This window comes from Diabrotica undecimpunctata, chromosome 6 (assembly GCF_040954645.1).
Source record: "Diabrotica undecimpunctata isolate CICGRU chromosome 6, icDiaUnde3, whole genome shotgun sequence".
Taxonomy (NCBI): domain Eukaryota; kingdom Metazoa; phylum Arthropoda; class Insecta; order Coleoptera; family Chrysomelidae; genus Diabrotica; species Diabrotica undecimpunctata.
The window spans coordinates 149,716,567-149,742,029 of record NC_092808.1 but is presented as its reverse complement, the minus strand read 5'-3'; the positions used below and the strand labels follow the sequence as shown (position 1 = coordinate 149,742,029).

The window sequence follows — 25,463 nt, the reverse complement described above, 5'->3', positions numbered from 1 at the left end:
TAATCCATTGTTATTCCATAATTACAAGATAATTAGAAACGAAAAACATGCACTTGTAACAAAAATATAAAATTATCACTGGGAACGCCTTTCGAAAGAAATGGAAAATGATTTTTAGGGTCTGAAAAAAAAATATGGCGCTTCATAAGAGGTCAAAGAACGGAGGTAAATGAACAAATAGAACCAAAACACATAGAAAAGGATACGTGGATTGACTACCTAAAAGAGCTCTATGCAGAGGAAGAACAAACGATGCTAGAACCGGAAACATCAGAAATTACCACAAATGAAGAACTTAATATAAATGTACAGGAAGTTCGGAAAATACTTGAAAACCTGAAGAACATATAAGCAGCAGGTATAGATGGGATATCAAACGAATTGCTGAAGTATTGTGGAGCAGCAATGACAGAACAATTGAAGAGTGTCCAAGCTAAGTGATCTAAGTGCCAAAACATAAAATTTTGTTTTTATTCAATCAATATGATCTATGTTCCTATGCCAATGTCCCCCTATGTATTGGGGGTTGACGTATTGTCGTTAGAATCGATTGATGAATTTGTGTTTTAAAGTAAATACAATGGATTCTAGTGCGTTTGATGATAAAAAGAAAACAATATCGTCAAGAAAAAAACAGAGTGAAGCTAGATTGAGTGGAAAACCCTACATTACACAAAAATGTAAGCTGCAAAAACTTGGAAAGGCCATTCCAAAAAATGAGGTTAGTACGAGATTTTTAACAGATATTTCGCTTGAAATTTGTGAATAGCTACCTAAAACTTTTTTTATTGCTACTTTGGCTTTGTTGATATGATATATTATTATGAGATTTTTCTATTTTAGATCACGTGCAAATGTAAATTCAGCTGTAGAGACGTGGTTGATATGAAAATTAAGCTTTTCGACTTGTATCATGGCCTTGAACTCAACGAGCAAGGCAGCTATCTCATGGGATTATTGCAAGTTTTACCAATCCAACGTCGCAGCAATGGTAGTTCTGGTGATTCATCAGAAAGTAGACGACAGTGTACCGTAGCTTTTTTTGTTCCAGATGGGGAAGGTAATGTGAAAAGAGTTTGTAAAAAAACGTTTTTGGAAATATTTGCTATAAGTCCGCAAAAGATTACTACGCTTGTTAGGCGTAAAAAGGAGGGACATACAACCTTTAAGGATAAACGAGGAGGTGTTAGAAAATTTAAGTATACTCTTCATGACAGACAGATGGTAAATAATCACATCAATAGCTTCCCGAGGGACGAGAACCACTACAGTCGTTCAAAAAGTGAAAAGGAATATCTCAGTCCAGACCTCAATGTTAATAAGCTATACAACCCTTTTAAAATAAAACATCCTGACAGCACCACAACATACAAATTCTATAGGAAAGTTTTTATGAAGAATTTTCCGAATCTTTCTTTTAGAAAACCTAGAGTTGACACCTGTAAGACTTGTGATTTACTTTTTTTAAGAGGCAAGTATATCCAGAAAAGCTAAAAATGAGTTGGAATTACATCATAGAAAAACAGATAAAGCTCTTATGTTTTTCAAGAAGATAGTACGAGCAGTACTCTTCCAGGTAGCGATACCTGTACCATTACCATGGATCTACAAAAAGTATTTTCGCTTCCCAAATTGACGCATAGTAGTATGTATTACAGCCGCCAATTGTCATGCTACAATTTTGGAATACACATGCAAGATACTGCAGATGGGATAATGTGCATCTGGCATGAAGGACAATCGGGTCGTGGTGGGAACCAAATTGCATCATGTCTTTTACAAGCCTTGAATACAGGAGAGCTTTCAACTTATAAACGAAAACTATGTATATGGAGCGACAACTGTGCAGGTCAACTGAAAAACCGAATGTTTATCTTCTTATACATTTTCTTAGTAGCTAATGGACATTTTGATACCATTGATCATAAATTTTTAGTTTCCGGTCATAGCTTTTCATCTTCAGATAGGGAGAGATTTTGCTCTTATAGAGAAACGAGCAAAATGTTCCAAGCTTCAAACAGTAAACGATTTAAAAACTGTAATTGCTGCTGCTAAACCTTCCAGACCTTACAGACTTTTAGATATGGGAGAATGTACTTTCTTTGATTTCGATAAAATATCATCAGAATGTATAGATACATCTAAACTTGGTTTTACTCAAGCATCGTGGTTACGTGTGACGAAAGAAGAGCCGGGAACAGTGTGGTACAAGAAAAATTTTAGTGACTTAATTGGATGGGAGAAGGGTCGTGTATTGAAAAAAGGTGTGACTGTCCAAAAGTTAAAGTCGACAGAGCTCTTGGGTTTTTCTGGTGTTCAGCAAATAAACGAAAGTAAGAAAAAAGATCTTCGCGCCATGCTAGAACTCATTAACCACGAAAATAGAGCATTTTTTACCTCTATTTTAGATATTTAGTCAAATATTATTCCTGTGGACTTAGATCATTTCCATTTTTTCTTCATTTATTAAGTATTACTAAGTTTGTTTAGTATATTAACACCGAAAATTTGTTATACGTTAGACGACGCAATAATGATAGCCCAAGATGAAAATAGTCTGCAAAGACTGGTCCACAGATTTAACATAAGAGCAAAAGAATTTAATATGACAATCTTATCTCAGAAAATTAAAACAATAGTAGTCACCAAAGAACCAACCAGATGTAAAATAGAAATTGATGGCATCAGTAATGAACAAGTAATGGAAATAAAATATCTGAGAATTGCACTGTCTAGCTATGGAGACTTGGACAAAGTAGTGAGGGATCACGTACAAAAAGCAAATAGACTGGTAGTATGCTTTAATAACATTATATGACGAAACAGACACATTAACACTGAGAAGAAGTCAAGAATTTATAAAGCCAGTGTAAGACCAATAATGACATATGCCTCAGAAATAAGACCCGACACAGCCACAACTCAAAAGCTACTGGAAACTTGTGATGTATTGGCAACCATGCAGTGCGGTTACGTCACAATCAGCTGGGAAGAAACACGGGACGAGAGAGACGGGAGGATCGTTTTAATTAATGTATATTTATTTGCATTACGTTTGGAGTGATAATTAAAGTCGCTCTCTCATTAAAGGATGAGATCCGTGTGTGTGCCAGTTTAAGTGCATTATTCGTCCCGGTGATAAATAAAGCAATTTGTGTGCAAGATGGCGGCATTCGGAAACATCGAACAGTTTAACGTGGGTGACTCCAAAGGTTGAGAATCGTACGTCGAGTGGATTTTTTCTTCACGGAAAATAACATTACGGACCCTGATAAGACAAAAACTACATTTTTAAGTTTGCGCCGTCCAAATTGTCTGATAAAACCTATGACCAAATCATAGTTGAGTTTAAAACGAATTTTTCTCCAAAAACGTCGGAATTTGCGTGCAGGTTTAAGTTCTATCAACAGACTGGTGAAACAATGTCTGTGTATCTGAAAGAATTACGAAAATTGGCAGAACTCTGTGGTTTCGGAACTAGTCTTGATATAATGCTACGTGACCGACTCGTTTGTGGTATTACCGACGAATCGCTACAGCAAAAGTTGCTAGCCATAGATAAATTAAAACTTAAGGACGCGCATGTGCCTGTAAGTAAGTGTGACAATGTCTACGTTGTGTCTTCAGTTCTTGTATTACTTCCGTATATTTGTTGGTTAAATTTCTCACATTTAAGAGTCCTTTTTCGTATGCAATGTCGATCTACATTTGATCTGTCCGGTTTTCTTTTGCGCTCGGGAAATTGTACGGTTAAGTTTTTTTTCAGATGACGAGTTGAAAGGACGTCGATCAAACCCCCACTCCAGGAGGACCAGGAAATTTTTCTGTTGAGAGTTTCTTCCCTTATACTGGCTTTACCACACTAGAGGCACCAGTTTCCTCTTTTTGGTTCTGCTCTATCCGCTAGATGAGATACGCCCGTATCTCTTGTTTTCAAGACCATTCTTCGTCTGAAACCCGGAAATAAGAAGCCCTTATAGAGTCCTATAAACCGGAGCCAACTGAATTCTGTTTTTTACGAGATTGTTACTTCTTCCTCTCTTCGTTTCGCATTTATTGCATCATGGGACCCCAGACTTGAGACTGGTATAGCGGACACATAATTCGAATAGTTAATAAATCTCTTTAGCGTACTTGTCTCTTTTCTGTATGCAACATTTGCTGCAGAGAGCTCCCACAAACCGAAGATATTATTATGATAGCTGCATTTGTAGACACAATACTAACTTCGGATGTTAATATACCTAGAACATCTCTAAATTGCAATACCATCTGGATATTGTGTGTAGAAACCTTTTATTGAGATAGTCTGGGCGTTTTTCGATTTCAATGGCCTCTCAGATAGTTCTTGGTTGATGAAAACCAATAAAATTGTCAAAGTCTAGCTTATATCTGTCTAAAGATAATATTGGGCCAGGGCAAAAGATGAATTGCAATTGCAAACTGAAATTAATTATTCATAGATTCTCTTGTGTTTTCTTCAATCAGTTTGACGGTCTGTGTAAGACAGAAAACTGGAATAATATATTATCCAATACAAGCATAAAACATAATAATTATTTGATCTTCGACTGGAAAGCTCTCAACAGTTTCTTGAAAGAAGTTGCTCTTCTTCTTATAGTGCCGTGAACCTATAGTGCGTTAGCGAATTATCTTAGGGCCAGACCTCTGTCTTTTGCGGCATACAAAAGATCGCCAGTGTTATTTATGCCTGTCCGGTTCTTTATGTTCCGTAGCCACGACATTTGTTTGCGACCTACTCCTCTCTTGCCTTCAATCTTTCCCTGGATGATTAGTTGAGGGATTGCGTATTTTTTTTCTCTCAAAATATGGCCGAGGTATCCAATTTTTCGTACCTTGATCAAATGAAGTTGCTTATAGATGTAAATATATAATTATTCAAATTATGTGCCTCTAACAAATCGACATTGGTTCAGGATAATTCGATCTCTCCTTCCCGCCATTGCAACGTTGCCAATTCTAATAGCACAACTTGTGAAGTAGATGTTACTTTACCATTAGTACAACTCGGTACTGATTTTTAATTATGTATCATTAGGACTAAAAAAATAAAACGTGTATTTGGTGAGGTTTAAGTAAAAAGTCTTAAAAGTATAAATATTTTTATTTTCTACTTGTCTGTTTCAAATATTATGCTTTAATATTCCAAAGAACTATAAATTTTAATTTTGCAATTTAGAATATGAAGCAAGGCAGTCTCACTGAGTCCGGTTATCTCGGCATTATATACACTTTTGTTCGTTTCGAATTGAAAAGTCACCTGGAAGAAATAGATAACAATAGTATATAAGCAATTTATACTTATGATGCAATAAATAGTAATATAAGTAGAGGAAAGAGTATATTACCGTTACTGAACAGGTTGGTGGTATGACGTGTGATACTTCTATCACAAAATAAATACTCGCCGTTGCTTGTGCTATTGGATACACTGGCGATGGTAAACCACATATGACCTAAAAGGAATATTATCGTGAATGAGTAAAGAACTGCATATACGAGTATAAGTTTAAATTGACTTAGATGAATAATAGCATAAGACAAGGAAGTTCAATAAGAATACACTTATTTTAAGTTATCTGAGATTAGAACAACAATCATAAACAGTTTTGGTGACAGAGTTTCGTCTTGCATGACAATGTATCATTATAATCAACTAACCCAGGGTTTTCTCAAGCTCATTGAGAATGAGATTCGTCATTATTTTGGCTTTTCCATAGTTTATGCTTAAACAGTCTTAGATTGAACTGTAACGATTTGCATCCCTACCAGAAGTTCCTCCTCCATCGATGTGCGCTAGAGGAGTTGGAAGGTCTTCGACCGTAAAAGAGAGTAACCGCCGTAAAAGAAAGCAAAGTTCCGTCGGAGTATTGATCTGACAACTCCACTGGCCCTAGGGTATTCACTGAAGGCCAACCGCTTCTACTAGAGTAGTGGCAGTTTCGTACCTGGTCTTAAAGTATTGATCTAAGACATACCTATTCTCTCCTGTGTCCAAGTACTGATTTGACAACGTCCGTTCCTCACCGGGCCGAGTGTTTATTGGCCCGCCCCCTCTCTATTCCTTTGACCCGTTTACTACCGTCTGTGTGCTGTGTGTAAATGTATTAAACAGCTTAATTGCCGTTTAGATTTTATATCATTAATTGCATTTTATTTTTCGCAGACAGTGATATCTTTGTTGTCTAAAAATATCGTTTATATTTAGATGTTCTCTGTAATGTTGTGCCCATCTGTTAAGAACTGAGTTTTTATCATGCAGAATTTCACCGTTAGTGTCTTTACAAATTTTTAATCGTGGTTTAAATTCTCGACAGCTATTATTTAAGAAGTTGTAGTATTTCCTCGTTTCATTTTTATCGAATAAACTTTTGTATCTTATTCAGAGTGTTCTGTTCGTATTCTCTCTTCTTACGTTGATGGATACGTTTTTCCCCTCTTCTAAGATATCTATACTCTTCTTTTCTCTCCGTGTACAACCTGCGTCGATGGTTTTTTGATATGCTCTTTTTATTTGTGGCCATTTTGCACTCATGATCAAACCAATGATTTCTTTTTTCTGACTTGGTTTTGCCCAATATTTCAACCGATTTATGTAACACAATATCTCGTTTATTTGCCCATATTTGGTTAATGTCTACTTCTTCTTTCAAGTTTTCTGTCCTTATTTGATCTTCTACTTGCTGTCTGTATATATTTGCAATGTCGGGATCTTTTAGTTTATTAATGTCGATTTTTCTCTCCTTTTCCCGATCCCCTTTTTTAAATTGGATATTCTCTCTTTAAATCGTGCTTTAAATAAATAATGATCACTATCTATGTTTGCTTCTCTGAAAGACCTAATATCTAATGAGTTGTGTTTTGCATCGATGATTATATGATCTATTTGGTTAATTGTTTCATTATCGGGAGATTTTCAAGTTTCTTATGTATATTTTGATGAGGAAATCGTGTCCCAGCTATTATAATGTTCTTAGACATGGCAAAGTTTATGATTCTGAGACTGTTATCATTAGAGTATACGTGTAAGCTCTCTTTTCCGATAGTGGGCGAAAATATATTCTCTCTTCTGACTTAAAGCATTAAAGTCTCCTGCTATTATTTTGATGACATTTTTTGGGCACCCATCGAACTCTCGGTTTAGTGCCTCATAGAACATGTCTTTTTCATCATCCTCTTTTTCTTCCGTTGGAACGTGGATGCTAATAATACTAATATTAACGAACTTCTTTTTAAGTCTTATTCGACATATCCTATGATCAATAGCTTTGAAATGAATTACACTATGTTTGACCTTGCTGCTTACAATAAATCCGGTACCAAATTCGTGTCGGGTAGGATGTCCACTGTAGTAAATATTGCAGTTATTTTTTTCCAGGATGCCTAAGCTAGTTCACCTCATTTCCTGTAAAGCAATGATATCTGCTTTGGCTTTATTCATTTCTTGTATGAGCAGAGCCATAACTCCAGGCTGATAAAAGCTTCTTTATCAGCCCGGTTTCTTTCTTTGTAGCTCTCATAACAAAAGGTTTTTTACAGAGTTGGTAGTTAACCCAACGCCAAATCCCCTTTTCGGAGGGCCATTTCACCCGCTCTCGTCAGTTCCCGACCCACCTTTCCACACGGGTTTGATACCGGATCTCCAGTTGTGTTACTGGGTTTACAGGGGACATCAGCGTGAAGGTGAGAGTCGGATTTGAGTAGAAGACGCTACTTGGAATAAACTGGAATTAACGCCATGTTTTCGCATTCTTCCCCTTTATCCTCCTCTATATGTAATGAAAGGGCGTCAAAACCATGTCACAGGTAGAATTGACAAGCCCGAATGACTACTCGACCCGCGGGCAGTGATTAAATTAAACTACAAATAAAAATTATGTTTTTTATTTGTCTTAACATTAGTTGTATGTTGTTTACCATTAATTAAGAGTTAGTTTTAGTTTAAGAGTTTGAGTCCTAGTTTTAGATTTTAAGTCTAATCAGTATACCTATGCTGGTTTTAATTAATATTTTGTACAGTGTAAATTATAGTAGAATCATCAATAATAACTTCTAACTAATTATTTTCTTGTCTATGAGCTACAGCATTCAGACATCAACAATAAAACAAATACCTACCTCGTATTCATAAAAAGCTGATACTGCTTCTCTAATAGTTCCCAAATAGTATACTCCAAACAACCATCGTTCTTTAGCATTGCAAGCCATGACAAATTCAGTTATTTTTTGAAGACCTAGAGCTATGTTGAATTGTTTAATGGTGGGCCAAGAGAAAGCGGTCTTCATTATAGATGGATGAACGTCATCATCCATTTCTAATCTCATGTGCTTTTTACCACTATTACTTGTATATTTGGTTAAATGTTTTTCTACTTCAGCTTAAAAAATGAATATTATATACGTTAAGTACGATTTTATAGGCAAAAAGATTGGCAAACTTCTATATGGTTTAGTTTTTATCGTGCAAGATTTCAATTAAATTGTTTGATTGATTTTAATTAAATTTAGGGGACTGTTTTATTATATTACAAAGATGTTCTAGACAAATTATGAAGATCTTAAGTGTAATCTAAGTGGTTGAAAAACATTGAATAAGAAAAGGCTTGTTTCCTCCTCTTCTTTCTCCAAATGAATGCGCAAACTATAGAGGAATATCTTTGTTAGAGGTAATAAACAAAGTGCTCGCCATACTAATTAAAAAACTATTAGAAATATATGTGGAGAAGAATGTAGGAGAATACCAGAGAGGATTTCTCAAGGGAAGATCAACAACCGATCAAATTTTTATGCTACAACAAATCCTGATCAATTCCTATGAATCCAACATTTCAGCACAAGTACTTTTGATTGATTACAAAGCCGCCTACGATACAATAGACAGACTCCAAGTGCCAGAAAAAATAGTAAGATTGGTAAAAATGAAAATTAGAAAAACCATTTGTGCTGTGAAGTAAAATTCGAAGTAAAAAAGGTGTTCGCTAAGGAGATCCGTTGCCTCCCTTACTATTTAATACAATTCTAGAAAAAATTGTAAGGGTTAGTGGGATAAATTGGTCTGGCACTCTTTTCTACAAGCGTACGCCGATGATGTGGTTCTCATTGCAAGAAATGGAAAAGAACTGGCAAGTATAATAAAAAGGCTGACTCGGGAAAGCTCTAAAATGGGACTGAAAGTTATTAATATTAATAAATCCATGTACATGGATATGTCGAGCAAAAAAGGAATAAACACCAGGAGCTCCTTTAAATTAGAGGTGGAAGATGGATCAGTTGTAGAATTCGAGAACGTGGATGAATATATGTACTTAGGTACCCTTATGACATGTAAGAAAGAAATTGAAATCAACCTGAGACTGACCAAGAGCAACAAATGTGCCATATATCTCTTAATACAGAAATAAGAGTATACAAAACTATATTTAGACCAAGAATGCTATACGCTGCCGAGACATGGACTATAAACAAATTCATACAGAACAGATTAAAGCATGAGAAAGAGAGATACTTTGCAGAATGTTTGGTAGAAAACTAGGAGATTGAGATTGTATACTAATCCTACAATAACAAAAGTAGTGAAAAACTTTGGACTAGAATGACTCAGACATCGAGAAAGAATGCAAGGTAATAGATAAGTCAAGAATATTGATTGTAGAGTACCTGAGGACAAAAAAAGAGAAGAAGACCAAGAAAGAAATTAAGAGATGTAGTGATAAAAAGTCAGACAGATGGGAATCAGAAATTGGAAGCTGACAGAACAGCTTAAGAACAGAAAAATATTGGAAATTATCTATCTAGCAATGGACCAAAAAGTCATGTTAACGCTATACATACATACGGATTTGACAAGTTTATCGAGAAGAGTATTTGGAAGTATGCACCAAATAATACTTACCTGTGGCCTCGTTGATAATACAATCTACGAACTCTTCCGTTAATACTTCCAGATCTTTGAAAGGACTACAAGTGATCTGCCGTTCTTTTCTTTTAAATTCACATGTAAATTCAAAGCAAGGCATTATCATCGATTTCGGTCGTGGAGGAGGTTCAGCAGTTACCATTTTTCCTTAAAATACGCAGTTGATCATGAATAAATTATTTTTACAATTAAAGCACAAAACAGAAGCGGAATTTCTAAGAAGAAGTTCTAGAAGTAGTTTCTTATGGAGGCTAGGACCCCCGTAGGCTTGTAAAGCCAGAATGATGATGAGTTGTAGGGCCACAAGATGGAACAGAATTAATGCAAGAGATTAATTAAGAAACGCATGGAGATGAGTTTTGATAAAATAATTTATATTGAAGAAAGATATTATTTTAGTGCGGTTTGAAGAGCAGACTCAGGATATTCGGTAAACAAAATTACAGATGGAGTTTGATAGGAAGAAAAAGGAGGAATATCTAAAAGGTGCTGTAGACTTGAAGTAGATGAGGGAACGGAAAGAAGAAATCTTCAATATGGAGATTAACACGATAGAAAGAGGTAAAGACAACAATTGATAGCAAAAATAACTATTTAAATAGTTAACAGTAGAGATAGCAGCGACAAAAGATGCTGAACATAAAGAATAGAATAGAAATATGCTTTATTGTCACTGAAAATTGTACAATTTTATGAACAAAGTCAAAAAAATAACAATAACAATTAAAATTTACTAAAATTACATCAATCGTCAATATCACAAAATAAATATACAATCCATTGCAAAATTCCACTAAATTGCAAATGGCATAATAAAACATTACGAATAAGTTTAAGCTGCTGCATGTGATACTCAAATACATAAAATATATATAAAAATACTTTGTTGCTTGTACCTAAACGTACTGTAATTTCTTAGTTATTCGTTAGGCAACTCTGCCACCGAATAACATGGTCTTTCAGATAAATAGGATTTTGTCAATTTACGGAACTTAAGGAAAGAAGTTGTAGATTTAAGTTGCAAATGGAGATGGTTGTATTTTTTTGTCGAATATACATAATACAGATTTCTTTACTAGCTCAGCGGACGGGATCGGCAAATACACATCAAAGCTTGAATTTCTGGTGTAGTAGTCATGATTAGCTCCTGCTGGAAAAACATGTAGCTGTTTACGAATTAAGCAAACAGTTTCTAGAACATATAAAGAGGAAAGAGTTAAAATCCCGTGATTTTTGAAGTAGCTTCTGCAATGTGTTATTCTACTGATGTCAAAAAGATACCGTATTGCTCTTTTTTGTAATTTAAAAATAACATCAGATTCGGCAGCTTTACTAGAACCCCAAAAAGGAAGGCCATATCGAAGATGACACGAACAAAGAAAATTATGTTATTTTGGAAGATGCTAAATTGATTTCCTTCGAAACAGATTTTATTGCATAGCAGGCTGAGGCTAGTTTCTTACTTAACAAATCGTTATGAAGGGACCATTTAAGGTTGCTGTCTATATAAATACCAAGAAATTTTACAGAATCAACGATGATCTGGCTGTTATTAAGAAGCAAGGGTTGAAGAGCTCCTTTATAGAATAATGCTACTGTCTTATCCACGTTAAAAGATAGTAAATTAGAGTCGGACCAGGTTTTTATTTTAAGTAGATCAGAAGTTACAATTGCATGAAGAGTTGCAATATTACTCCAGGTAATATTAGTATTATCAGCAAAAAAAAATTTTTTCTATCGATTTTTAAGTAGTGATGTCATTTATAAAGATAAGGAAAATTAGAGGACCCAGTACTGAACCTTATGGTACTCCACATAAAATGCTTTTGTGACTAGAGTCAGTATCATTTGCTCTAACTAGTTGGTTCCTATTCCTCAAGTAAGATTGGAACCAATTCAAAGAAATACCTCGAATTCCGTATAAATTTGGTTTTTTTATCAAAATGTCGTGATTTAGACAATCAAAAGCTTTGGCATAGTTACAAAAAACAGTGGCAATATTAAAAGTGAAACTGGAACAAAACCATGAAGTGGAGATATCCAGGAGTGGCTAGAATACCTGTCGAATACAAAGCACGTGGTGTTCGTGTGTATTAAGGTATAAAAAATGCTTATTAAAAGCTTAAAAATTTCTATTTTAAAGAAGATCTTTTCGGAATTGAATCATTCCATCATCAGTTTAATAAAAAGTTGTTAAAAACATTGTATGGCCACAGAAAAACATTGGAAGGACATCAGTATTAAAAAACAATCCTCATGGTATTTACAAAGGTAAATGCAATAGACTGTTAACTTTGTTAATTAATAAAAACTGAAAATGAGGGCATCTTACATGACTCCCTGGAGCTGGTGAGGTATTATCGACTTACATTACCTCTGATCTAACAGTCTATTGGATTTACCTTTGTAAATACCATGAGGATTGTTTTTTAATACTGATGTCCTTCCAATGTTTTTCTGTGGCCATACAATGTTTTTAACAACTTTTTATTAAACTGATGATGGAATGATTCAATTCCGAAAAGATCTTCTTTAAAATAAAAATTTTTAAGATTTTAATAAGCATTTTTATACCTTAATACACACGAACACCACGTGCTTTATAGTGGCAATATTATTGTTTAGTGCTTGATAGACTCCATATAGTACAGAAAACATAGCATCGCTGGTACATTTATTAGATAAAAAGCCGAACTTACGTTGTGATAAAATGTTGTTTTCAACGAGAAAGGACATAAGTCGGGCTTTTATAAGTCTCTCAATAATTTTGGACAGGACCGGTGATAAGGCAATAGGTCTATAGTTACAGACATTCGATTTTTCACCACCCTTATAACGACGAATAATAATGGCTGTCTTTTGGCACTCTGGAAATACACCTTTTTCAAAGGAATCGTTAATTAGTGAGACCATGACTTCCAACACATTATTTGGGAGATTTAAGAAAGTTTTTATGGATAGTCCATCAGTACTACAGGAATATTTGCTTTTGATACTACTGATTGTTTGGATCAGTTCAGATTTATCAACTGGTCTTATAAAGAATGAATTCGAGATCATTTTTTGAATTGTGGAGATAGGAAATAGGATCTTGTGGCAAAATAGCTGACGTTATATTTTTACTCACATTAACGAAGTATCCATTTAGATTTTCAGGATTTGGAAGAAAAATGTTTGAGTTGTAGTAGTTTTATTTTGAGGATCGTTTATTATGGACCAAGTGTTTCCCTTGCAATATTTTTAGAGCTTTCCAGACGATTCTCATAGTACATTCTTTTAGCTGTTTTTATAAGTTTTAGATAGGTTCCTCTGTACTTGGAGATATATATTCAGTGACAAAGACGTTGGTAGTAAATTACTTGATGTACAGTAGTGAACGCATATTCTTGGCTGATATGCGGATACCTTTGGTAGTCCAGGGTTTGTGATGTTTGACTTAATTGTAATTAAAGGAAATGCCTTATTGAAAATACAGACAAGCTTATCTAAAAAATCACTGAAATTATAGTCTACGTCCACAGAGGGAAAGTGTCAATAAGTGTCATAAGTCAAGCACAAATTTTGGAATTTACGAAAGTTCTGAGCGGAAAAAATCCTACCTAAACATTTCGAGGATTGTTAAACTTGGTATATACTGCTTCATGGTCAGAGAGTCCTGCATTAATAATTGTAGAACGTACATCAAGGGGTGAGAAATATGAGGCAATATAATCAATAATGGTAGAAGTCGTTTTAGTAATTCTTGTAGGAGAATTAACGTGCATTGTGAACCCATACGATTCGAATATATTGACCAGGGATAATTGGGTAGCACAAGCAACAGCGTAATTAATATTCAAGCCACCGCATAGTATCTTTCTGATTTTATTGGGCAGGTCGTCTAACAAATTTAACAGGTTCTAAAAACATAGTTCCGTGGAAGAATCAGGTTATCTATAAATGAAAAGAATGTATAGATTAAGATTATTGTTATAAACCAATGAAAACTCGGATTCATTCAACAGAAAGTCATATTTTGTTATAGGAGAGAAATCATTATTTGTAGAAAGAATTAGGGTACCACTATGAGCTGAACTTGGACGATCATACCTAGCAATTGTGGTATATTTTTCTACAAAAAAACTTCAAGCCAGTGCTCGGTAACCGCAACTATCGGGGGAAATCCTAATTCCTCAAGAAACAAAAATAATTCATGTGTTTTAGATCTTACAGAACCCATATTAATCAGGACCATGCTAAAGTTGTCATCACTATAATAATTTGAGGTTTCTAGTCCCACAGAACACGTCATATTATTTAAAAATTTCGTTTTGGAGAGGCAAAGGAATAGTAGTTTACCTGAGACAGCGGACACTATGCCATGCAGAATTTCTTTTAAGACAACATGTAATTCAATTTGATCACTTCGTATACTTTGTGTTTCTAAACTGTCAAGTTTAGAATCTATTTCTAAACTTTGAATTTCTGGTAAGTATTTTACAAAGACAGTTTTACAATCGTTTGTGTTGTTTATAGTGAATTCACTATGTATTGTTTCTTTTGAATTTGCTCGTACAGTTAGATCTGAAGTACATAAAACTTTTGGATCTACCATATCTTGCAGTGATTTATTATATACTAGATGTACAATAGTGCTTTTTTCATCCGCGATAGAAACTCTTTTAGTAAAACTATTGCCCTGTAAGGATTTTGTTTTGGATGCATTTTGGTCGGATGAAACACTCGATCTGGGAGAAGCTATTTCCATTTCAAAATCTTACTTTCAAGTGTTTAATACTGAAAAGATTTGGTTTAAAATGGAGGAATAACATTAATAATATTTTAATAACCAGTTATACACTTTTAGAACACAATTTTGGTAAAACAACAAAAAGAAAAAAACAGTGACATTTGTCATAAATAATTTATGACTGACTTTAATTATTTCCATCATTCTTCTTTTATTTTGATTAGTCATTTTTCCGATGGAAATTTGGAATCGTCGACCACTGCAAACGTAAACTTGAGAAGTGGTTGAAGCCCATGATAATTAGCATACCAATAAATGCTATAGCTCATTCAGTGACTAATCCAACTTTTTGCCATTTTACTGAGCATAACGATTAGACTCGTCGACCATTAGGAGCAAAAGATCCTCTTCAAATATTTCCAAAAGAATATTAAGCAGAGACTCGGTAAGTGTTACTGCTTTGAAGATATGAGGTAAGATCTTTCTCTTTCGTCCAGTAATATTCATCCAATTGAGTAGACTGAAGTGGTATGATAACCGGATTTGAAGCTTTCTTATCAGAAGATACAGATAGTCTTCTACTAGGATTCCTAAGATCTGATGGCAGAAAGTCAGGGTCATGCACTGAACCATTGCTGTCGAAATCGGAGTCGTTATCAAGCATTTCTTTATAATTTCTCTTTCCTCTCCCCGATGTAGATGCTGAAGATAGTTGTATAGTGGAAAAATATCGCCTGGTTCACCTCTTGACAATTCTTCTAAATTCAGTATTCTTTTATATTGCATACTAAACTATGTTCCATATAAACTAGATTTCGTACTGACTAAAAAGCTGTCTGTTTTACGGTTCCGAACTGGTGTAAACAATTTAAATACGAGCGCACCCAAGTCAACACACAGTCACGCTAACGTCCATACATTTTCTGTACAGTAAACTTGATAAAACATCAATTTATTTTCGATGAACTGAATTTGGAGGTTAGGTAATAAAAATTGATGCGTTGATTTGAAAACCACCACTTGTCAAAAAATTAAAATTTTGTCAAATCAAGAAAAACTGCCCAGCTTCAATTTATTTCAACTCTTACTTTTACTAAGATATTCATTGGAAGGAATGTGGATATCAAAATAATTGTACCAGTTAATTTCGAATTTTTATTGACATTTTAAACAAAAATCGGTAGAAAAGCAAAATATATTGGAAAATGAACATATATAATATCCTCGTAGAAATAACAAAAAATTCTATGATGTCTATTCGCCACCACAGATTCTGGTTCTAGATTAAGATAAAATTCTTTATTAAAAGGATTTTCGAGATATTAGATTAACTCCATTAGATCGCTAAACTTTGGTTGACTTATTTTATTTTTCGCTTTATTTGGTATCAGAGTTAATTGTTTTGGTGTTGTTTTTCCAGTAATGATGTGGAGATTATCCTGAAAAACTTGTCCAGGATACTTCTCAGATATTCGGAACATTCTTGCTGGTTTCAATGAAATTTTTGGTTTTGGATTCTTTCAAAATAAATCTTTAAAACTTTCGTCCGTAAGAACCCAGTCAGTTTCTTTTCCAGCATTAACCACTTTAAATGGAGAAGGTTTAGACCTTGACTGCCGAACAAGATCATCCCATTCTTCTGGAACATCAACAACTACTTTTTTGCACGACAAATGAGATTAAAGTCACTATCGGCAGCTGGGTATGAATGTCCTAGTATTGGGTATATGTGTGTTATCTCTGATACTAATTTTACTACATGCTCCAGGATATATGAAAAGCCAATAAAGATGTAGTTTTTATTCTGACCCGGGCAACTATCAGAGAAAAACCATATTTCATCCATTTTACCGAGTATATGATCTTTAAGATAATGAATTATCATTACTTCATTTTGACCACGTTTAGCCATTCCTTGGTAATAGGTAGGATATGGACATCATTGCCTCCGATGTCGTGTACTCCAAGTATATAGTACCTACCAAAGTTGTCTGTTGTAGAAAAGCGAAAGATTTTGCATAAAGTCAAAGACTATTGCAGATACATTATTACCATGCTGACATTTTATGTTTAATTTTTCGTTTTATATCATAAAATGCCTTTGCTTAAGCGTGATGAAGGTTCTTCACTTAAAGCAGTTCCTTTTTTGTTCATTCAATGATATTCGGTAGTTTGAGTTGGGTTTCAGTTTCATCACATAATGTACAAACGTCACATCTGGGGTAAGAAAAAAATATGTTAAATTGAGTTTGAAATATGTTATAATAAACGAAGTCAGAAACGTTGGACTGTGGGTGAAGTTCTTTCAAGGCTCTGTACATATTTTTTACATTTAACTCTGATGGTAGATAATTTTTTTTTGTCAAGTCTTCGTGTATAATGACTGGCGGCCTTTGAATAAAGAAATGTGAGCTATTCGTGCGTGTGCTCTGGGTGTCTTCTTAGGCCTATTTGTATGCTTGCCCCGGGAATCTTTTGGAGAACATCCACTCATTGTTAATCTCAGTGGCGCACCCAGGGGGGGTTTGGGGGTTAACCCTATTCCGACAGTGTTACTCACATATTTTAAGGACTCAAAATAGAGGTAACATCATAAAAAAAATTTCGGTGACCAACCAAACCCCCCCCCCCCCAGAGGCAAATTCTAGGTGCGCTACTGGTTAATCTATTCTACTTCGACGGATCTACATTTAAGTAACACCAAAAATACTACGAAGAGCTGTAGCACAAATACTTACGTCTATTTACCTAAATTTTATACATAAAAGAAGCTACATGTGGTGGACCTTGTTGATGCCGAGCTTTGTTTGTATCTTTATTTCCACTGTCACTAGTAGTACTGTGGTTAGGTAAAGCAGCTTGTGGAATACAACTGCGTCGTATCTGGACATGAGTAACGCTAATGAAGCTTGATAAATATGAATCCTGCTCATGTTTGGTCTTGATATGATTTAACATATTCAGTAAGTCACAACGTTGTTCCTGTGATATTACATAGAAGCATCGATAAAGTCATAAGCATTGAGAAAACAACTTATCTACAGTTATTATCGAAAAACTTACCTACAGTCATTTCCTGTTGTTCGCGGTAAAATATCCTTATCACCTTTATGCGTTTTGTGAGCAATACATGTATTTTAGCTTGCTTTATGGTTTCCCTTCGAAAAAACTTTTCTTTACCGTTTTCGTGGTTGATCTGTATTTTGAATTTCACAAATGCTATCATCTATAATATTAGAGGTATTGTGTTGAACAGTTTCCGCCATGCTGAACTATTTTTCTGATACAAAAGAAACAAACATCACCTGTTATTAACAAATAACGCATACAACTGATAAATTTTTGGATAAGATCATTCACGCTTAGGACATCTGCTGTTTTTCGAAAACTATCCAAATTTTCTATGGGACTTCGGACATCTGGGGATTTTTACACAACTAAATGTGTGAGATCGATAAAGAAACTACTATTCTATGCGAACAACATATAAAGTCAAATTTGCAAAAAATGAACGTGGTGTTTTTCAAATAAACGCTTCAATTGTATGAGAATTGTACGTTTTTAATTCAGAAACATCTATGATATTTTCTCTAATATACCCATATATTTATTATTGAAAACACTTGACAGTTTCATACACAAAAAGACTTTTGAATAAACAAACAATGAACACGTATGGGAAATATGTTGTTTGTTATGCACACTGGTGGAAATTTCAACCGGTTAGTCGACATCTTGTGCCAATTCAGGAACTGGTTTCATATTACACCAGTAACCGACTAGAAACATGCACATTGCAATTGGGGCAAATTTAAACCGGTGGCTCTTTGTGAAACTTGTTGTTCTAGACTGGTTGAAATATCGACCAGTATCCTATAAAGGGTTAAATCACAAATAATGAAAAATATACGAAAGGAAGCAATTGTAGTCACAAAACCTCGTAAAGACACACGTTTTTGAAAAAAAATGTTATTTTGGTTCATTATTCAATATTTAAATAATATTATAATTACATAAAACGTTTTAATAAATTGGTTGAAACTAGGTTTAACCTTTTTCTTCTAAACATTAATTTTTTCAAACTTGCGAGATATAAAATATCAAATATTCTTGTCTTCCTTTAAATTATACGAAATGTATACATAGGTACAACAAAAAATATTACAATTCGTTGCTAATAATGACAATTATATAATTATCTCATAATTTTTTGTTATCATTTGTTGAAGTATTTGCTTATTATTAATGTTATCTAAACTATTTTACGAGAATTTATTTTCATTTGATATTTTCCAATCTTATTTCTACGTAGACGCATCGTTAGTCATGACGAGGTGGCCGAGTGGTTAAGGCGTTGGACTGCTAATCCAATGGGCTCTGCCCGCGTGGGTTCGAATCCCATCCTCGTCGGAAACTTTTTATTTTTTTTTTACATTTAAAATTTTGTTTTTTATATTTCGTACTTTACATCGAGTATTTTGACCATGACACAGTTGAAAATAAATTACAAATCCAATTTTATTAGTAGATATTTTGCAGGTAGGGATTTTTTTAGGGACAATAGGATGACGATGTCATCTGGAAATTTTGGATTAGGCGACAATTTTGGATTAGGGTGAGAGCTTTGACTTAAACGGTCCGCTGTGCAAAGAAATTTAAGAGCAAATTCTTCCAATATTTGAAATACTTTCGAAGCAAAGCAAAAATATGGTTTTAACTGATAATTAATGTATTTTACTTTAATATTAATAATACAATTATTATGTTTAATTAGAAAAGAAATAAGTATTATTGTTTTACAAGTACAGGTGTAAGGTGTACAGAGATCAGTGACAAGTGACAAGTAAGTCATCAATAATCAACAAAAAGAAAACGTGTTGCCAAAATACATAAAATAATTATGGAAATTAATTGTACATCAACACCTCCTCTCAATTCTACAAAAGTACAAATGAATTAAGTACAAACTACAGACAAAATTACAATAAAATAATAAACTGTATGATTAGTTTTAGTTTAGTTTAGTAACATTAGTTTTAGAAACATTCAAACAATTTCTCAATAATTCAAATTCAGTAACAGGCAAACTTTAATCTCCATAAGAAAGTTAAAGAATTAGCTGGGGTAGCAAAACAAAAAATCTCAAGCATACTATTGGACAAACAAGGTAACAATTTACTGGAGACAGAACAAAAATTAGGAAGATGGAAAGAATATATATAGAGGAATTATTCCATGACCAGAGACAGGAAAATATATATGAAGATAATCAGAGTAAAGACGAGGGACCCGAAATAACAAAGTCAGAAGTTATGCATGCAGTAAAATCCATGAAAAATAATAAAGCTGCTGGTCCAGATGAAATACCAAGTGAATTGCTAAAAGTGGTCAATGAAAAAAACATAGATCTTTTATCCAACTACTGAACACAATCTATTCCACAGGAATCATTCCACGTGAAATACTGACATCAACATTTATTTGTCTACCAAAGAAAGTAAATATCAAAGAATGTAGTGATTATCGAACGATCAGTCTAATGTTACATACCTTAAAAACCCTGCTAAAAATCATCCATAATACGAGTAGAATACACGCTAAGTTGGATGGATATCCGTGATTCCCAGTTTGGATTTAGTTGGCACAAGAGAGGCACTATTTTCTTTTAACGTGCTGACCCAAAGATGTTTGAATGTTAATCGAGATCTTTATGTATGCTTTATAGACTAAAAGGCATTCGATAAGGTAAAACACGACCGACTTATAGAAGTACTCAAAAACAAGAACCTGGATGTGTGAGGGATGTAACATTGATATCAAATTTATACTACAGGCAACGATCAAATGTGAAAATTGGAAGAGAGGTGTCAGAAGAAGTGGAGATAAGGAGAGGGGTCAGGCAAGGTTGCATACTGTCGCCGTTATTGTTTAATGCTTATTCTGAAGAAATCATACAAGAAGCTTTGGTAAACGACACAATCGGCATAAAAGTGAACGGAAGTTAAATTAACAACATTAGGTATGCCGACGATACGGTCATAATAGCCGACAACTTGGAAGACTTAGAAAGAATAATGAACAAAATATTAAGATATAGTGAAGAATACGGACTCTCTTTTAACACCAAAAAAACCAAATTCATGAAAATTAGCAAGAACAACAATACAAACGAAATATTAACGGTAGGCGGCCAGCAGATGGAGACAGTAAAAAGATATACTTACTTGGGAGCGATAATCACAGAAAATAACGATTATACTGCAGAAATAAGAGTCAGAATTGAAAAAGTACGTGCCAACTTCGTGAAAATGAAAAAGATTTTATGCAGCAAAGATCTGACATTGCCCCTCAGAATGCAAATTAAATGATATGTACACAGTGTACTCTACTATGGAGCTGAATTATGGACATTAAAGCGGAATAGAATAAATCGACTTAATGCGTTTGAAATGTGGACATTTAGAAGATTGTTAAGGATTCATGGATCCATGGGTAGATAGAGTCACGAATACAGAAGTGTTAAGCAGAATAGGCAGAGAGAGGGAAATGGAAAATACAATAAAAGAAAGGAAATTGCAATATTTCGGACATATGATAAGAGGCGAAAGATACAACCTCCTGAGACTCATAATTCAAGGAAAAGTAGAGGGTAGGAGAAGCGTAGGAAGAAGACGAGTTTCCTGGTTGAAGAACCTGAGAGAGTGGTTTGGTTGCAGCTCAAGGCAATTGTTCAGAGCAGCTACCTAGAAGGTCAGAATAGCCATGATGATTGCTAACCTTCGTCGCGGAGATGGCACTTAAAGAAGAACAATTGTTGGGGTCTTCTTTATCTCCTTTCTTGAACATTGGTATCATTATGCTGTTTCTCCATGCGTCTGGTATCTTGCAGAGCAATATTAGTTTTTGTATAAGTATAAGTGTGTTTTAGAAGCTCATTGTGTTGAGTATTATTTTCCTTTCCTTTAAACAGTTCTGTCAGGTATCTTTCCCATTCGTTTGCTGGTATGTTACTGTATTCCTTCAATTCTGCCATTTCTTTCCGTTGGTTTCTTACGAATCTCCATATTTGTTTTTGTGGCCGTAGAAGTCGCTTTCCATCCTGTTTGTAAACTGTTCCTAGAGTTAATTTTTTGTTCTTCTTACCAACTGCTTTGTTTCATTTCGTATTCTTCTGTAAGTGTATCGGGATTTTGGAGTATTTGATATTTTGTACCTCGTGTAGGCATCTCGTTTCTCTTTACATTTCTCTTTTATTTTTTTTTCTGAACTATGGTGTATTGTTGTTGTTTCTTTTGTTCAGTATGACTGAAGAAACATAAAAAAATATAATAATAATAACCTGTAAAATAGAGAAAGAAAATATGTCTTTAACATAACTAAACTCAAAAATAAAATAAATTTTCCTGCAGCTCTGCATATCCACCCCGTTTAACAACCGAGGAATACACTCGTAACAATTTTCAGAGTTGCCCTCTAGACGTTGAAATGGAACGTTCTTGCGTTACTATAACGACTCATAATAATCAAAACAAAACAAGACGTTTTCTGACAGTTGCGACCGATCAAGTGGTGGTGCGTGTGGTATGTGACACAGTTTTGAAGGGTAAGTTTACGTTTCGATTGTTTACTACCGTAAGGACCCACTTTCTATGAACGCATTGGAGTAATTTATCGCCCAATGGAAATTCGGTGATTTGTATCGGAATTTTTCGGTAGCTTAATATTACTTAGTTGAGAGAAGAATTGACAAAAATCGTAATATCACCATTTTGGTGAATGAACAATTTCTGTTGTACGTCAATAATAGAAACAAATGGTCTCATTTTATCATAATACGTAGACTAATTCTATATTAAGTCAACTTATTTGGAACGAAAAATCTACAATTAAGTGATCTACATCTATATCTACAATTTATTTCAGAACAACTATTTAAAAACAGTTTTAAAAATTTATGTAACATGTAAAGATGTAGCTAATTATGAAAACCTGCATAAAAAAATACTATATAAGTTGTATGTAGGTTGCACTACATTATAAGTTGCATTAATGTGAGTATATTAGACTTAGACTATTAGAAGTAGCTAAGGAAATTAAAGTATGCAAGAGTTGGGTTGTGAAAGTAATAAAAAAGAATGGAAGGCAAAGAGAAGAGAGAAAGAGACAGAGCGATGACGTTCTACTAGTAGAATAGTAGAGTAAATGCTATAGAGCAGTGTTTCCCCAACCTTTTTTCTGCCATTTCTTAATGATAAAAAATTAAATTGTTCACTTAAGAAACTTAAATGATAGGTTTTAGGAAGAAATCACTAAGAAATTGTTAACCAAACACAAAAAGTAAATTTTCAAAACATATAATGAAAAAGTGCAATACAAATTCCAAAATTTTTTCTATATTAATTTATTATTTTAATTTGGTGCGTTCCCTGTTCTTGGTACTTGCTACACAAAGATTTTACATTAGATTCCAATTTGGTTAGTTTCAGTTTCAAGTCTCCATATTGTGTTATATACAGCCGATTTCTTTTTTTATCAGTAAATCATTTACAGCACAAAATACACATTCAGCTTAATATGAAGATGGAATCGGTAGAAATCATTTTCTTGCACATATGGTTGAGCTTGAGTATATGATTTCTGTTTCCTCACAAAGCCAAGCCATCGCTTCTTATATATTTAATGAGGTTTTAACTGTCATTTACAAACTCTTCAAAATATTCTTTCCATTCTTCACATATTTGGTCTTCTTCCACTATCAGGTTTCCTTGCTCATCTTTTATACTCATCGTTCTTCTCTGGGAGTCAGTTTTAATGCATTTTACTTCTTTGTAGAAAGGTTTTATTGCGTGTTTCTTGGAATTTTCTTTTTTTCAATACGGTTTACTTTATCATCTCTATACTTTATTTTCCGACCCTGAGCATTTTCTTTACTTTTTTCGTTGTGCGGCATACTTTTCTAGGTCGTCTTGTTTTTTTTTTTAATTCAGCTCACATTCGTCATCAAACCTGCATTGTCCACGTTATAAAATCAATTTGTTTTAAATCAGAAAATCTTTCTTTTAAATCAGGCGACAGAATATTAACAATAACAAGTAAAGCTGTATCAGTTACGTTATATTTTTGGAACCAATGGAACTGTTCAAAATTTTTGGTGTTAATATATTTTTGACATAACTCAATATTGGAATTTAAATCAAATATCTTTAATTTGCAATGATAAGAGTTTTACTTGTTAGTTTTTCAGATATCGGCTAAATAAAAGTGCTTTACCATCGGTTGTTTACAGATACTTCATTTCAGGGTTGTCGCTTAAAAAACCACAAAGCGTTCCATAAATATTTTCAAGCAGGTACCTTTAGATAGCCATATTACTTCACTATGAAGTAAAGTCTCAGGTGGTTTTCACAAATTAGCTTGAAGAGACGCTTACATTTGGCATTAGTTTTAATAGCATTAACAAACTGTATTATTGAATTTAGTACTTTATTTAGAAGAGGCGAGATGTTTTTAGCAACCAAGTTTTCCCTATGAATAACACAATGCACAAGAATCATTTATGGATTTACATCGTTCATGTTTGTCATTTTTCTTGCTCCTCATATAAGGAACCTTATCTGCAGCATAAGATGTTATATTTTTCATTGGTATATCTTTGACATCTAAGTAGTTTTTTAAATTTATGTATATATATTTAATTTCACCGACCAATAAACTCGATTTAATAAATAAATAGGATAATTATTTCTTTAAAAACCAAATAGATAAAAATGAGTAATGGTTTTTCTAAGTTATGATAAAGCAGATAGATATCGATATGGTAGCAATAGTCGGTTTTTATTAATCAATTATGTCAAAAGCACAAATATAGGAATTTTTTTAATACAAAATACAGAATACAAAATAGAAATTTTTTGTACACAGAATTTTGAAAGTAAGGAGAAAGATTTTGGTAAAAGATGACGGTAGATAATAATCTTTATGTTTAGTTATATTGTTATATCGAGATTTAAACAAAAAGAGTCAATTCTCAGTTCTCACAAGAGAAAAGGAGCCAATAGAAAAATTGTGTAAATAAAAGGTCAATCTGATATACAATAAAAAAGGACTTCCAACCACACTTGTAACAATTTATAACTAATTTGATTCTTTCAATATTTTTTTCAGCTATTCGCTTTCATAATAAATATAAAATTTAATTAAGAGATCTTTTTTTTTGAGTACATACATAAGTCATAATAAGTATTGATAATTTGTATATGAACATTAGAGAATATTTAAGTTTAATTATGCATAAAAAAGCATAGGTTATATGTTTGGTTTAATTATAAATTTATTTGATTTAATAAAATGAAAGTATTTTTTTAAAAATTGTCATAGGTTATATGTTTGGTTTAATTATAAATTTATTTGATTTAATGAATTGAAAGTATTTTTTAAAAATTGTTTGATAATTCATTATCACAAATTAATATATTTTCATTTATTTTCCCATTGTACATACATATTTCCCTCAACGGCAATAGTACAGATATTACTTAGAAGCCACGTAGAAAAATTAACGATAGAAGAAAGACAGAGAAATTTATATTTTTGAAAAACAATCTGTTTTTCAATATTTTTACTTATTTCGTCTATTCTTCTACTAACAGTATTGTTACTGAGTGGCATAGCTTTTACATCTCTGTCATCATTTTCAAGAACCGTTGTAGGAAATGCTGGGATTGACGGTTTTATTTAATTCTCTCCTATAGTATGATATTTTCCAGTTTTAGCGATGAATAAAGAAATTTTATAACT

At 33.5% G+C, this 25,463-nt stretch overlaps 2 protein-coding genes and 1 non-coding gene across 3 annotated transcripts in view; 2 read left to right on the top strand and 1 right to left on the bottom strand.

Annotated features, from left to right (window-relative positions):
- Positions 1 to 5,122: 5,122 nt before the first annotated feature.
- LOC140442904 (uncharacterized) lies at positions 5,123 to 14,874 on the bottom strand. Its single transcript, XM_072533862.1, has 5 exons — positions 14,276 to 14,874; positions 9,914 to 10,084; positions 8,140 to 8,399; positions 5,370 to 5,477; positions 5,123 to 5,281 (listed from the first exon to the last, which is right to left on the bottom strand). The coding sequence occupies exons 1-5, from the start codon at positions 14,682 to 14,684 to the stop codon at positions 5,159 to 5,161; spliced, it is 1,071 nt and encodes a 356-aa protein (XP_072389963.1). The 5' UTR covers positions 14,685 to 14,874; the 3' UTR covers positions 5,123 to 5,158.
- A 4,120-nt stretch (positions 14,875 to 18,994) lies between these two features.
- Positions 18,995 to 19,076, top strand: TRNAS-GCU (transfer RNA serine (anticodon GCU)). The gene has a single exon. It is a non-coding gene; the product is annotated as a tRNA-Ser (tRNA).
- A 3,153-nt stretch (positions 19,077 to 22,229) lies between these two features.
- Positions 22,230 to 25,463, top strand: part of LOC140444086 (uncharacterized) — a 76,327-nt gene continuing 73,093 nt past the window's right edge. Inside the window, exon 1 of the mRNA XM_072535732.1 lies at positions 22,230 to 22,269. The gene's annotated coding sequence lies outside the window, so the exon portion shown is untranslated. The remainder of the gene's footprint in view (positions 22,270 to 25,463) is intronic.